The sequence below is a fragment of the Ananas comosus genome, linkage group 24 (genome assembly GCF_001540865.1).
Source record: "Ananas comosus cultivar F153 linkage group 24, ASM154086v1, whole genome shotgun sequence".
Lineage (NCBI taxonomy): Eukaryota > Viridiplantae > Streptophyta > Magnoliopsida > Poales > Bromeliaceae > Ananas > Ananas comosus.
In genome coordinates this window covers 3,982,037-3,996,843 of record NC_033644.1, presented here as the reverse complement: position 1 = coordinate 3,996,843, position 14,807 = coordinate 3,982,037, and the positions used below count along the sequence as shown (strand labels likewise).

General features: G+C 38.9%; 2 protein-coding genes across 2 annotated transcripts; both read left to right on the top strand.

Annotated features, from left to right (window-relative positions):
* On the top strand, positions 11,971–12,750 carry LOC109728529. The gene is made up of 3 exons (XM_020258947.1): positions 11,971–12,270; positions 12,368–12,544; positions 12,670–12,750. Exons 1-3 carry the CDS (start codon positions 11,971–11,973, stop codon positions 12,748–12,750), a joined length of 558 nt encoding a protein of 185 aa, XP_020114536.1.
* LOC109728791 lies at positions 13,504–14,358 on the top strand. The gene is made up of 2 exons (XM_020259321.1): positions 13,504–13,688; positions 13,768–14,358. Exons 1-2 carry the CDS (start codon positions 13,565–13,567, stop codon positions 14,214–14,216), a joined length of 573 nt encoding a protein of 190 aa, XP_020114910.1. The 5' UTR covers positions 13,504–13,564; the 3' UTR covers positions 14,217–14,358.

The following is a 14,807-nucleotide window of genomic DNA, read 5'->3' as shown; positions in this document are numbered from 1 at the left end:
AACTCCTTTTGCATGACTCCCCTGAATTGCCTGGTTGCATTATGAATTGCCTAGCAGAATTCTAAGTTCGACATGAGCTCAAATTAGGAAGAGAAACATCTAAGTAAAATCTCTATTTTCTTTACATAATAGAAGATCGACTACATATAAAAGATACAGGTATATATTTAAAATCACACAATGTATCCATTTCCAACAATTCTAGGAGCCAAATAAATGGCTCTTTATCAATTTTCTTTTTCGTTATTCCGTTAAACCATGGGGTTGAACCTCTCTTTTACAGGAACAAATAAAGACCACACAGGAAAAGCCTCATATACCTTTCCTCTTCAGAACCAAACATATGTTGTTACAAACAACCATCGCCGTTTAAAAGTAACATGGGAAGAGAGAACGTGAAAGAAAATAAAAGAATAAATAAAGAACTCAAAGAAAATATAGGCGTAATGAAAAAAAGACAATAAAAGCAAAGAAAGAACATAAGAAGTGGACACCAAATATAAGAACAACAGGAAATGGTTGCCTATGAGCAGGCCGTTCAAACTTCCACTTGTTCCAAATACAGGGCTCATGTACTTCTTTATCTTTTTAGGCACAGATAGTTAGATATGAAGAAAACTTGTAACCAAGAAAGAGAACCAGTAGCAGTAGTTAACGAAGTTGTACAATAGAGGTACCAAATAAAGAAGTATAAACCAGAATCAAAATCATTAGGAGTGAAAGGCGAAAACAAAAACAATAAAAGTGCAATAAACATACAACAAATAAAAGTATACACATACTGCAAGATATAGGGCAGCAGACTAGAAAAACTGGTAGAAGAAAAGTATCAAAAATATTTTCACACATGGAAGATCAAAAAGCGAGAAAAACCAAACGCCCGAAAAAATAATTCCAAAGAGCCTGAGGGTGAAAAAGTTGGAGATTAGTAGAACAATTGTGTAAAAAATATATGCAATGTTCTTTCCAATAGCTTTCAAAGAGGCTCAGGTAGGCGGGAAAAGCCTCACATAGAAAGAGAAACTTTGCAAATAAAATAGAGCATCTCTGATCTTGAAGCTTCAAGAGGTTTAGCTTATACTGACTTCACTATGTAGGCCAAATTCATGACGTCATAATGGAAGTTTTAAGACAAAACAAAAATCATTTAGCTATTTTAAACATTGAGTTGCTACTTTAGACCTCTATTTACATGATCAGACATATATATGTAAAGGAATAACATTTACCATCATCCCCAGCGCCGCGCCCCACCTCTCCGATGCCTGCGAAGCGCCTTGCGATCACCTCGGCATTTTGTCGAACAGGGCGTGAACGCTAGGGAGAGGGCGTGGGGGCCTGCGAGCTCCTCCTCCGATCGCATGATGGCGAGGGGGAGAAGGAGAATAAGATCCTAGCAGATCAGAACGAGATCGAAGAGAGATGAGAGGCAGGATCGGGGAGAGAGAGATCTGCAGGATCTGCAGATCTTGAAGGGGGCGGCGCAAGAGGGGTGCGAGCAGGCACCGGGCGGGGGTCGCGCGCACATGGCAGCATGGGTGGGCACGGTGCGGGTGGGCGGCTCGAGCGAGCGCGGGCGCGGGTCGCAGCGCGGATCTGCAAGACCTCCGCACCCCTGCGGGGCGATAGGGGAAGGAGGCGAGGAGAGGGGCGCGAGAGGCATAGTGCGACAACTGTCTGCACCTTGCTGGCTTTGCGAATCCAGAGGGAACAGGAATCGGGGATGAGAGTGTAACGCCCCCAATTGTCCCACATCGGATGGGATACTGATTCTGATCAGTTTATATAAGGCCTACACGCTAATAATAATAACTCGGTTTAAGTATTTTGGGCCGATTGTTTGGGCCCAATGAGTTATTGTTGCTAGCGGGTCGGGTCGTTACATTTGGTATCAGAGCCAAATACCAGCCGGAAGTGTGAGAACTAAGTGTTATGTGGGGTAAAGTGCTTACACCAAAAGAAACTTTTTGTGGCAATTATTTAGCGGTGATTATCAAACGGCCGCTATTATTATTATTTTATTACACCTTTAGCGGCAATTATGTTCAAATATACCTACTAATATTAATATATTAAATATAATCCTAATCCAACCCCAACCTAACCCAACCCAACCTCGTGCCCTCTCTCAACCCACGCCCGCTCCCCCTCCCCCTCCCCGCTCCTCTCTCCTCTCTCGATCCCCCTCCCCCTCGGTCGGATCCTCCCCCCTTCTCTCTCTCTCTCTCTCTTACTCTCACCCTCTCCCCCTCTCGATCCAAGCCGAAACCCTAGCTTCTCTCCTCGGTCCCTTGCCCTAATGGCTTCTCTTGGTTAACATCTCCATCAGCGGTGCTCCAGATCCTGCTCCAGATCCTGCGGGGGACGCCTCGTGACCTACGGCGGCGGCGGCGTCGCCGTTCCCATCGCCTCTGCCGAGCCGTCTGATCCGATGGTCTGCACCTACCATTGCCGTCAGATGGTGATCCCCCGCTACCTCCGTCGTAATAGCAACCCTAGTTGATTCGACGTGATTTGCTTTCGATTGAAAATTTGAAGTGATATGATGAGATATTGCCATATTTAGCTTCTTTTTGTAGTTGCTTTATCGTGTTTATGTCTGATTTCTTGGTGTGATTGTGAGATTAATGGTAAATTCTCGAGTTGCTTGTATTGAAGTGCTGGTGTGGTTACTAATTCCTTGTGGCAATTTTATCTGTTTGGATTTTGGAAAACTTATATCCTGAACAGTGAATGCTTGATTCATAATNTAATGCTTTTTGGCTACTAATATTTTTTAATATTTCAATTCATTGTAGTATTTAGTTGTTAATCAAGTATTTTAATATTAATTTAATTGCTGCTATAAGCTTTATTAATCAATCATTTAGTATGTTTTTTGCGGCAATTATAATTAATTGTAGCGGCGTTTATAATAGTTGTTATTGTATATTATTTAGCGGCATTTATAATAGTTTTTATTGCATACTATTTAGCGGCATTTATAATAGTCGTTATTGTATAATATTTAGCGGCATTTATTTGGATTTTTACCAACCGCCGGAATAAATGTCGCTAAAACTTTTAGCGATTCTGCCAATAGCGGCAATTGTTAAAATTGCCACAAAATATTTTAGCGGCAATTGTAATTGTCGCTAATTTAAAAAATAATCGCCGCTAAAACATAGTTTTGTTGTAGTGCCACCTCTTGAACTCGTAGGAGCCACCTCTAGAATCTCACATCCTCTGGTAATTTTGGTCCTGATCTGTCTGTCTCTCTGTGATCTGGTTTGGATCCGACGAGAACGTCATGGTCTAAACATGGGGAGTTTTGTAACGCTCCCAATAGTCCCACATCGGATGGACATTGATTCCGATCAGTTTGTATGAGACCTACACGCTAGTAATAATAACTGGACTTAAGCATTTTGGGCTGGTGGTTTGGGCCCAACTAGTTATTGTTGCTAGCGGGTCGGGTCGTTACAGAGAGAGAGAGGGAAGGGATCAAAGGTGTGCGAGAGGGAACAGAAGAGACGGGGCATAAAACTCAAGATTTAATATATCTATAGATAGTTTATTCCATAAACTCATTAAACTTCAACTAATGATAATATTTAACTTCAACAGCGAAACGCGGGACACTTTATAATTATGTATTCTCAATCATTCCCATGTACAATTCTTGACATTGAACTCAAATTAATATTGATAAATCATCATCTCAAGACAAAATATTATTTTATTTGTGAACAATTTTTTTTTTCTCTTTTTTCTTTTCCTTCTCTATGCTGAATTACTGCTTGAATACTAATTCTAAGATTTGTTTAGCTCAGTTAAAAAAAGAAATTTTAGTAATGCTAATTTATTAATACAGACTAATTAAACCAAATTTGTACTTTCTTAATGCATGTAAAGTGTCTTCCTGGCAATCTTACACGGAGCCTTACTAGAACAACTAACTAAACTCCACGTTTGGTGCTTTTTTTTTTTATTATTATTTTGGGTTTGATCACGTTCCTTTTTCCCAACTTTTCTATTTTTAAAGAGGTGCATGGTTATCTTCTTTGTAGACTCTACACCACCTGGCGGTGTTCGCCGGAGCAATTTCTTTATAGACTTATGCACAAGCTCGACCTATGCACAGAAAAATCGTGCGCATGCAGGGTTGCGAATTTACGCCCCCACGATCTCGTTTGAATATGCAATTTTTTAGATTTTAATAACTATTATTATTAGTTTAATATTTTGTAAATTAGGTATTACTGTGTAAGATTATAAATGAGTCGAACACGAGCAAGTTTGAGCCAGCTGAAGATCCGCTTGAAAGTTATTCAAACTTGAGATCAACTTGAGGATTATTTGAGCCTACTCGTGTTTATTTAGCTCGAATTTAAAATGAGTTGGGATAATCCAATTCATTTTCGGCTTAAATTAGTTCGAGCTGACTCAAAAATTATTTCAAGTTAGCTTGAATTAAACTTTAATAAATTATTGACACTAATTATAATTAATACTTTGTTTAATTTATTGATAATGATAATTGCTTTTGGTCATTAGAATTACTAATTAGTATTAAAATTCATGTTACTAAAAACTCTAAAGTTTAAAAGCAATACTTAACTCTGCTGCATATATATATTAAAAGTAATATTTACATAAATTATTTAGAGTGAATTACAATCTTGATTTTCAAACTGTAAGACGCATGACATTTTAGTCCTCAATTTTTAATTTACTGAAATTTCTAGATCGAACTATTTAAATTGTTGTAATCAAATTTCACAATGTAATTTCGTTGACTAAATACTGATGTATCACTAATTAATATAGAAACAATGCGACAATATTATAATTACTAATATAATAATGATTACTGCAGTTTAAGTTTGAGGACCAAAATGCCTTATACATATAGTTTGAGAATCAAAAGTGCAATTTGCTTTTATATATTTTTAAAATTTGTAAACTATATCGAAGCAATTGTGAGCAAGCCGGAATCAACTTGCATTTAGCTTATCTATATTTTGAGATAAAAAATGAGTAATGATACCAATCGGCCCTAGAGCAAGTGGCAAAGGGTTTGGTGGTTGGTATCCGAGGTTTCAAGTTTAAATCTTAATTGATTCACATTTTCAACTAAGTTTATTTTTAAATAAAATAAACGAAGCGGGTAACGAACTACCTATCTCTCTCAAAAAAAAAGTAGTGATCAACTAGTAATTGGTTAAACCAGCAAGCTGAATCTAAAGCTAATTTGGAGCCGAATACATCCGGCCTAGTGTGTGAATAGCGAGCTTGATTGATGGTCGTCGTCCGCAAGATTTGTTGGGTCGTTACATACGTACGGTGCAGCTCCGACCAGCCTTTCAGATAAAGATCGGTATCGTTAAACATGATTTTATACTACTTGAAGTACCTAAAAGCTAAATTTCAAATCTTTTCAACATCATTAGCCTAATGATCAAAGGGTTTTAAAATTTACAATTTTAATTGTCCATATGAGACGCACGTGAAAATATCCAAATCAATTAAATTTTTATTAGAAAATTTTTTAAACTATTTAAAATAAGATCTATACTCTTGATCTTGATTACAAGACTCCTATCATCACTTTTTAAAAAATATTAATTTTCGGCCGTTCATCTTTATATCCACTTGATGGACAAGAGAACAATATAGAAAAATCATGAAATTTGGTTTTTAGATACTTCAAGTGGTATAGATTATGTTCAACGGTGCTGACCGTCAATTTAGAGGCTCCATCATCGAAAACAAATGAGTGACAACGAAGTTCGTTTGCTACTAATAGCATTCAAGCTCAACTTAAAATAATTTTGGGTTCGAGTCGGGTTCAAGTCAGGTTTGCGTTCGGATTGGGTACAATCAAATTCATCCCCGAATCCAAATCATTCGGATTTTTGTTTTTGATATTCATGTTCGAAATTATATCCATTCAGCATCGAATAAATTCACTCCGTTTGAATTTGGATTCGGATAAAATTTTGGGTACCTGTATCCATTGATATCCCTAATCCAGATAACAAAATTTATTCCCGTGTTTTAGCTAAACGTCTTTAAAAAATAGTTAGAATAATTATTCTGATCAAATCGGATTATTTTAGATAATTTTAGAGCAACTATTCTGTAAGGCCAAACCGAATTATTTTAAATAATTTTAGAATAATCCGAGAACAACTATTTTGTAGGACTTATTTACGTAAATAAGAAAAAGTTCCCATTTCCAATTTTTGAGATAAAATTTAAACTTTTAGGCTGCGTTTGGATGTAGGATAAAATGGGAATAGCCCATTTTATCCTGCTAATTCACCCAAACAGCCCATAAATTTGTGGGTTTAACTTAGCCCTGTCTTAACGGGTTATCCAAGGATAACCCGTTAAGACCAATTCCCCAGCACCCATGGAATAGCACACTTTGCTAGGGTTAGCTCAGGGGCAGGGATTGGAAATTTGGTAAAATGCATCTTCGTCGCCTACGCGTTCCTCGCCTCCATTAATGCCCCATACCTACCTTCCTCCTTGCTCATTTCTCCGCCCAAATTCTCCTGCCTCCTCGTGTCAACCGCCTTCTTCCTCCTCTCCACTTCTCTCGACGCAATCTGCTGGGAAAAGCCCATTTAAGCGAGATCTCATTTGGGATTCGGCTTCATCGGTAATCCCTCTCGTATCTTGCTTTCTTCCTCCCTACTTCTCTGGTAGTCTCTCTTAACTACCGCCATCAATGAGGAAGATCTCGCTCGAGATCCATCCTCATCTGTAACATTCATCTCTCAAACCCTTCGATTTGACGGATATTAATGGGTACTACCCCCTCTCGGTGAACATGTGGGCTTGTGATGTACGAAACCTCCTCCTTCCTCTTTGCCGACTATACTGTGTTGTCAAGTCGGCCATTAAGTGCGAGAACCATCCTCACAGGTATAAGGCATGAAGTTTTTGTGCCCTTCTTCTCTTTAAATTAGGTGGGACTCAAAGGTAGTGCTTCTCTTTGCCATTAGCTTCAAACTGTATCTCTGTTACTATTTTGTTGCCTATCATTGTTGGAGGAGAAGTCTTCAACGTTGAGCTTTTCAGTCTTTTTCTGATCTCATCGAGGTGGGATTTTATAAGATTATCTTGTAATGTCAACTACTTTTTGTAGATTTCTCTTTGACATTTTCTACTACCTGAAGCTACTGTTTGTTGTTTTATACAAGTAGAGCCTAGCTTTTGTATGCTCCTTACTTTACAATCCAACCATGAAAAGTAGAGAACATTGCCATTTGCCCATTTGTTTCGAGGGAAATTTTTTTAAAAAAAATTATTCAATGTCACGACCCGCGACCACCCGCCAATTTGGCCGGGTCGCGGCGCCGCCGACAGACCGCCGAACGGACAGAGTTTCCCCTGTACGTCCTAGGCGTCGCAATCAATACAATACGAGAGGTTCCAAACAGGAACAGTATTCACTCACAGATTGCATAAGGAAGTATCGAAAACATAAACTACTAAGTTGAATGCTGTAATTCAATGATGTAGGGAAAGGATAATTACATATCCTTGGCAGGGTGGCATAGTTTTTTGAACTAGTGCAGCCGCCATGGAGTCATGTACAATCTTATCCCCTGAGGCATTTTATAAAATTATATATCATAATGACCCAGTAGTAAACCAATCTAATATGTATGCAGTAATACACATGATTGATTTGTTTGCTTATTCATCTCAAATGGCCCCTCTAAAAAAGTCGCTGCAGCCTAATTTGAAAAACAAGGGCTCATTTATTGATGTTCCCTCTACTGACAGTCAAAGCTTAGATTGCTCTATGCAAGAATCAACTAAAACCAGGGTAAGATCGGGTAACTGGACAGAAATAATGGACTCCGCAATGTTGAACGTAATGATAGAGGAGCATACTCTTGGGAACTTTGTCAATGGGAGTTTTACTCTTGGGAATTTTGTCAATGGGAGTTGTACTTCATTGGCATGGATTAGAATGATTCGAGATTTCAATGAGAAGACAAAATTGGGCTTTAACAAAGTTCATTTGCAAAATCGTTTGAAAGTCTTGAAGCGTCAATATTTGATGTATCAAACTTTAGCCAACAAAAGTGGATGGGGGTGGGATTGCACACAAAATATTCCAACTGCGGGTGACTCTAGTGATTGGGATGCCATTATAGCGGTATGTGTTTCAATATTTTACAATCTATCTTTTTTTCTAAACCAAAATTGTTTCTTTTTATAGGTGAACTTTTGCATATCATATATATATATATATATATATATATATATATATATATTTCTATTTTTAGGAAAATCCTGCTTATGCTAAGTATCGGGACAAACCATTTCCGGCATATCAATCTATTGAATTCTTGACTGGAAAAGGTACTGCAACCGGCAGACATGGATTTACTTCCCGGGTGGAGGTCGAGGATGTTCGTAGTACCTCTTCATCCTCTCCTGCTACGCAACCACTCAATATGGAAAACTTTGCCAAGAATTTAGAGGACGTTAATGACGCCAATTCAACTTCTCCAACTCCGACTCCAATTAAAGTAAGTACCCACTATGAAGGTAGTGGCTCCGGCCGCACTTCATCGTTGAAGAGGCCGCGAGTGTCACCACCAAATCCTACACCAACTTCAAACCGTCGCCGAAAAGATGACGGTCGAACGCAAGCAATTTATGAGCTCGTTGAATTGGGAAAAAAAAGAACTGAAATTGCACAAGCTATAATGGACCGTGAGTTACAAGCTCGGCCAAAAATTCACTCAATAGAGGAGTGTATGGAAAGGCTCTCCACTGTTGCTCACTTGACTCCTGATGGTTTACTTGCTGTGTGTGAGGCTTTAAAAGATGAGCGCAATAGGCCTATTTTTATGAAATTGAGTGGCGATATGTTGTGCATGTGGATAGATCGTCAAATCGCCATGCAACAATTTTATGCTGGACAAAGGCCTATTGCATCATCATTTGCACCTACTGCACCCTTTTTCACAGCAGTATCTTCATCCTTTACTCCTGGATCATTTGCATCCTTTCCACCTGCAAGTGCAGGCTTCCTACTTGGCACACCCACTTTTCCCCCTACAGGACCTTCTGGCTCTTTTAATTTACCATCATTTTCGCCGGAAAGGCCATCTTTTCCGCCTAATTAAGTTCGTACTTTTGGATTGATGAAGAAACTTGCCCTTTTTTGGTGTTTGGCACTTCCTGGTTGTGCTACTTAGTACTAATTAAGTGAGCACTTATTATCTATTTTGTTTGCATAAAGCTCTGAGATGCTGCATGTATTAACTTATGTACTCTTTCTAATTTACATGTACTCTATGCTTTACTTATATGCTTTGTTAAGTTCAAACAGTATGTCCACTATGAAGGACTTGTAGGCTGATCCATGCTTTTTCAATTTGTATAACTGTTGCTCTGCCCAGCTTGCTTCTTCTCAACTTTTTATTTGCTGGTCTTTGCTTACCATTGATGAGCACAAGAGTTGACTGGTATGAATGGTATAAGTTTGCTTCATTACCTGAACACTTGTTTCAATTTCCTATATATATGCTTGCCATACTTCTATTAACTGTTGTGTTGTACCATACTTTTGGAATCCTATTCCTATATAACCTGATCTGTTTTCATTCATGGCCAGGTGTAAAAGGTAATATAGTTTTGTTGAAATGGGAGATTATTTGGTTCAAGCTTAGTATGTATAAGCTTGCTTCTTCTCAAGTTGTAATACAAACGGTACGCGCTCCGGCAATGATGAATAAAGCTTGCAACAGTCATGAATGGTTTGGGGGGCAATAGGTGACCTATTGCAACCACCGTTCAGACTTGGGCCCTTTATTACCTGAGCCAACACATTATTGGCCTTTATTACCTGAGCCAACACATTATTGTTCAGCTGCAGCATGTAATTAATCTCCAACTCTCTTCTAACCTCTACTTATTAGATTCAATTGCTATTACTCGAGGTAAGTGAAGGCTACAAGTTTCATGTAACATGATTTCAAAAGTATGTTTTTGTCAAGACGTTGTAAAAAATTTTCGAACTGGTTCAGTTGGTCCATGTTTTTGCAAACAAGTTGCTTCTCGCTTCTTTATCATGCTTGCAGTTTAATATTGTAATTATTCCATCTCGCTTGTAGCATTCTTTGATATTTGTTCAGATCTTTTGTTTACATATGTGCTTGTGAAAGTGCAACCCTGTGCAACTAGTAACTTTATATTGGTCTCTGTACCTCATATATTGTACCTACAAGTGTGGAACTTCGATTGTTTGCCATACTTCTATTAATTGGTGTGTTCTACCATAGTTTTGGCTTATGATTCCTATAAGCGGATCTGTTTTCAATCATGGCCAGGTATAAAAGGTAATATAGTTTTGCCTAAATGGTATGACTTTGCTTCAAGCTTAGTATGTATAAGCTTGTTTCTTCTCAACTTGTAATACGGACAGTACGCGCTCCGACAATGATGAATAAAGCTTGCATTAGTCTTGAATGGTTTGGGGGGTAATAGGTGACCTATTGCAGCCACCGTTCAGACTTGGGCCCTTTATTACCTGAGCCAACACATGATTGTTCAGCAGCAGCATGTAATTAATCTCCAACTCTCTTCAATACTCTACTTATTGGGTTCAATTGCTATTACTCGAGGTAAGTGACGGCTACAAGTTTCATGTAACATGATTTCAAAAGTATGTTTTTGTCAAGACGTTGTAAAAAATTTTCGAACTGGTTCAGTTGGTCCATGTTTTTGCAAACAAGTTGCTTCTCGCTTCTTTATCATGCTTACAGTTTAATATTGTAATTATTCCATCTTGCTTGTAGCATGCTTTGATATTTGTTCAGATCTATACAGAAATATAGTTTTACAGCACTGGGAGATTATTTGGTTCAAGCTTTGTATGTATAAGCTTACTTCTTCTCAACTTGAAATACAAATGAAGCGCGCTTTGGTAATGATGAATAAAGCTTGCAACAGTCTTGAATGGTTTTTGGGGGGGGGGGGGCAATAGAAGACCTATTGCAGCCACTATTCAGACTTGGGCTCTTTATTATCTGAGCCAACACATGATTGTTCTTCTAACCTCCAGGTATTGGGTTCATATTGATATTAATCGAGGTAAGTGACTGCTGCAAGTTGCAAGTAACATGACAATTGGGAGTTTCAAGTCTCTCTAACTTAGTTACTGCACCTGCAACTATGGTACTTCAATTGATTGATTCCTATTGTTAATTGTTGTTGCTGCAACTATGTATGACTTTGCTTCTTCTCAACTTGAAATCTGCGTGTTACTCGCTCCGGCACTGATGAAGTAAAGAGCACTGGTCGTGAATGGTTGGGGGGCAGTGGGAAACCTCTTGCAGCCATCATTCACACCTGAGCTCTTTATTACCTGAGCCATCACAGGGTAGGGGGGCAGTACATGCGGTATATTTGCTATGCACGTGTGACTTTAAGTCGTCTTGACCAAACACGTGTTAAACACTATACAGTTTACTTATATTGTGCTCTTTATTACTTAAGCTCAAGTTATTGCATAGCTATATATTGCATCAGAGTGTTGTGCTTCATCCTTTCTGCATTGATGAGTAGTAGAGCTCTAAGTGTGCATGGTAGTGAGGCATGGATAAAGACCACTGCAGCCACCTTGCATACTCTTCTGCCTTACTACTTGAGCCAATACATATCAATCTTTAGCTATTATTGGGTTATGAAAGATTCATTTGATACAAATGCAGTCATGGCTGGAGCAAACAATCAACGAGTTTTTTCTTCAACACTTGTTGCCGATCTCATGACATCTTAGACGAGGAAGAAGATTATTGGGAAGAAGTGCATGCCTTACTTATCGAAGAGGGAGACTTTTCATTCCACAACACTATTTATAGGCAGCCTTGTCGAACTCGGCCATTTATTGGCCACGAGCTAATTCATGACATATTGCATGGACACCCTGATAGAGGTTATCAACATTTTAGGATGACCACCACTATGTTTACAAGGCTTCAAGAAGAACTGGTTGGAAGGGGTTTTATACAAAATACTAGGCATTTAACTGCTGACGAGCAGCTTGGTATATTTCTATTTGGTACAGGTCATGCCGTGGCCAATAGAGTTTTGGCGGAAACTTTTCAACATTCTGGAGAAATGATTAGTAGGCATTTTAATAATTTACTGCGCGGCGTGGTTGAACTTAGGCGTGACTACATCCAACTCCCACTATCAAATTCAGGAGTACACCCTAGAATAAAAGATAATCCAACATTTCATCTATTCAAGGTGAGTTGCAAGTTGAAACTTTGTGGAAACAAAATTTGTAATCTTTGGAGTTATGAGATATTTGAAGCTAACTATTTTATTTAACTTTTGAATTCAGAATGCAATTGGTGCAATAGATGGGACACACATACCGGTGGTTGTACAGAAGCATAAGCAACCAAGATATCGATGTCGAAAAGGATTTACTTCTCAGAACATGATGGCCGCATGCTCGTTTGACCATCAGTTTCTATTTGTGTGCACCGGGTGGGAGGGTTCTGCAGCTGATATGAGGGTACTGCGATGGTGCTGCGAGAGTGGCGGTTTCGCAGTCCCGGAAGGTAAGTAATGATTTGCAAGTTTATGTGTTTCTCAGCTTTTTATTTGTCTAATTTTCATAAAGTGTTCTGGTGTGTGTAGGAAAATATTATCTCGTTGATTCTGGATATGCGAATAATGATCGCTTCCTTGCGCCCTATCGAGGGGAACGATATCACTTGAGCCAATTTGATGTAAATGCACAAGCCCGAAGACATCGAGGACCTCGAGATTTATATAATCATCGCCATACTCAATTGCGAAATGTAGTTGAGAAAGCTTTTGGGATCCTAAAGAGGCAGTTCAAAGTGCTCCGACAAGCAACACCCTTTCCCTACAAAGTGCAGTGTCGCATTGCCCTCGCATGTTGTGTCATACACAATTTCATCAAAAGGCACTGTCACGCCCCGAGCTCCGCCTATTTGGTCGGATTCGGGCACGCCGACAGACCGCCGAACGGACAGAGCCTCCCCTGTCCGTTCTAGGCGTCAACAATCTAAACAATGCAATACAAGGGGTTCCAAACAGGAACCGTAGCAAGTATGTAGACTGCATAAGTATCAAAAACATAAGATGCTAACTATGCTATTACAAGCATTCATCTCAGAGATTCTTTTACATTTACAAGATTTTATATTTACATAACCACAAATACCTTTAAGTTATTACAAAACTTATACAATTTTGCTACAAGTTTGCTTCTTTCAAATTGAACTCTGAACTTGACTTCGTCAGGGTACTTCTATCTCTGGTCTCGGTGGTAGGGCGCTATCTACGTAGCTACGCCCTGTCCTCGCGCCGCCGCGCCGCTCACGTGCAACCTGTACCCCCAAAACAACACGGGGGTGAGAACTATATAAATATAGTTCCCAGTGGGTACGGCCACCCAAGGGAAGAGCTCGACCCACCAGGTCCAAAGGAGGCAACANTACCGGTGGTTGTACGGAAGCATAAGCAACCAAGATATCGGTGTCGAAAAGGATTTACTTCTCAGAACATGATGGCCGCATGCTCGTTTGACCATCAGTTTCTATTTGTGTGCACCGGGTGGGAGGGTTCTGCAGCTGATATGAGGGTACTGCGATGGTGTTGCGAGAGTGGCGGTTTCGCTGTCCCGGAAGGTCAGTAATGATTTGCAAGGTGATGTGTTTCTCAGCTTATCATTTGTCTAATTTTCATAAAGTGTTCTGGTGTGTGTAGGAAAATATTATCTTGTTGATTCTGGATATGCGAATACTGATCACTTCCTCGCGCCCTATCGAGGGGAACGATATCACTTGAGCCAATTTGATGTAAATGCACAAGCCCGAAGGCATCGAGGACCTCGAGATTTATATAATCATCGTCATGCTCAATTGCGAAACGTAGTTGAGAAAGCTTTTGGGATCCTAAAGAGGCGGTTCAAGGTGCTTCGACAAGCAACACCATTTCCCTACAAGGTGCAGTGTCGCATTGCCCTCGCATGTTGTGTCATACACAATTTCATCAAAAGACACCAAGGGACCGATAGGTACTTCAACATGCAAATGGACTCATTGCCGATGGACGACACACTTGATGAATCATCAGCTCCTGTTGGGCCAGACGAGTCTCGGAGAGGAGACGCCCTTCGCACTATGATAACAGGGCAACTTTGGAACAATAGATAGGAGGAAAATATTGAGAATGATGTAAATTTGTTTTTTACTTTATGCTTTTTTTTTTCCTTCTCAACTTATGTGCTGTGTCTTTAAACTGAAGTTATTGCGTGCTGTTTTCCATATCTTTGTAATTGGAAGTTAAGTTATGTTATGTTTGCACTGATTACTTTCAGCCGTAAAATGCTTTGATTAATTTTAATATACAAATTTTGTTTTAGTTAATTGGTATGTTTGTTGATTGGAGTTGTATTTTAACTTTTAGTTCTCTGCATCAGTTTTGCAAACTGATTGTGTTAGAATATTTTAAATGAGAATTATGCTTTGTTATAATGTCGAATGATGTAACTAAATAATTTCGTCTCTTACAACTTTGCTACAATTAAAAAAAAAATCGATTGGCCGTACATCTAATTTTGTTATGTATTGTTGAGATTTCGTAACAAGTAGAATATATTTTAAAAAACATATTAATTAACTTAACATTATAACCAAATAAATAAAAAAGTTTATCAATTTATCAAATTTTCTAAACCAACATGTACTTGTATGTGTATTATTAACCATATATATGAAAGAGCACCCAAGGGCAAAATAGGTATA

Bases quoted from the DNA above. Each gene is read 5' to 3' on its own strand.
- LOC109728529 (XM_020258947.1), top strand. From the start codon at position 11,971: ATGACCACCACTATGTTTACAAGGCTTCAAGAAGAACTGGTTGGAAGG. The intron at 12,271-12,367 runs GTGAGTTGCAAG...TTTTGAATTCAG, and splicing joins CAACATTTCATCTATTCAAG to AATGCAATTGGTGCAATAGA. The intron at 12,545-12,669 runs GTACTGCGATGG...TGGTGTGTGTAG, and splicing joins GTTCTGCAGCTGATATGAGG to GAAAATATTATCTCGTTGAT.
- LOC109728791 (XM_020259321.1), top strand. From the start codon at position 13,565: ATGATGGCCGCATGCTCGTTTGACCATCAGTTTCTATTTGTGTGCACC. The intron at 13,689-13,767 runs GTCAGTAATGAT...TGGTGTGTGTAG, and splicing joins CGGTTTCGCTGTCCCGGAAG to GAAAATATTATCTTGTTGAT.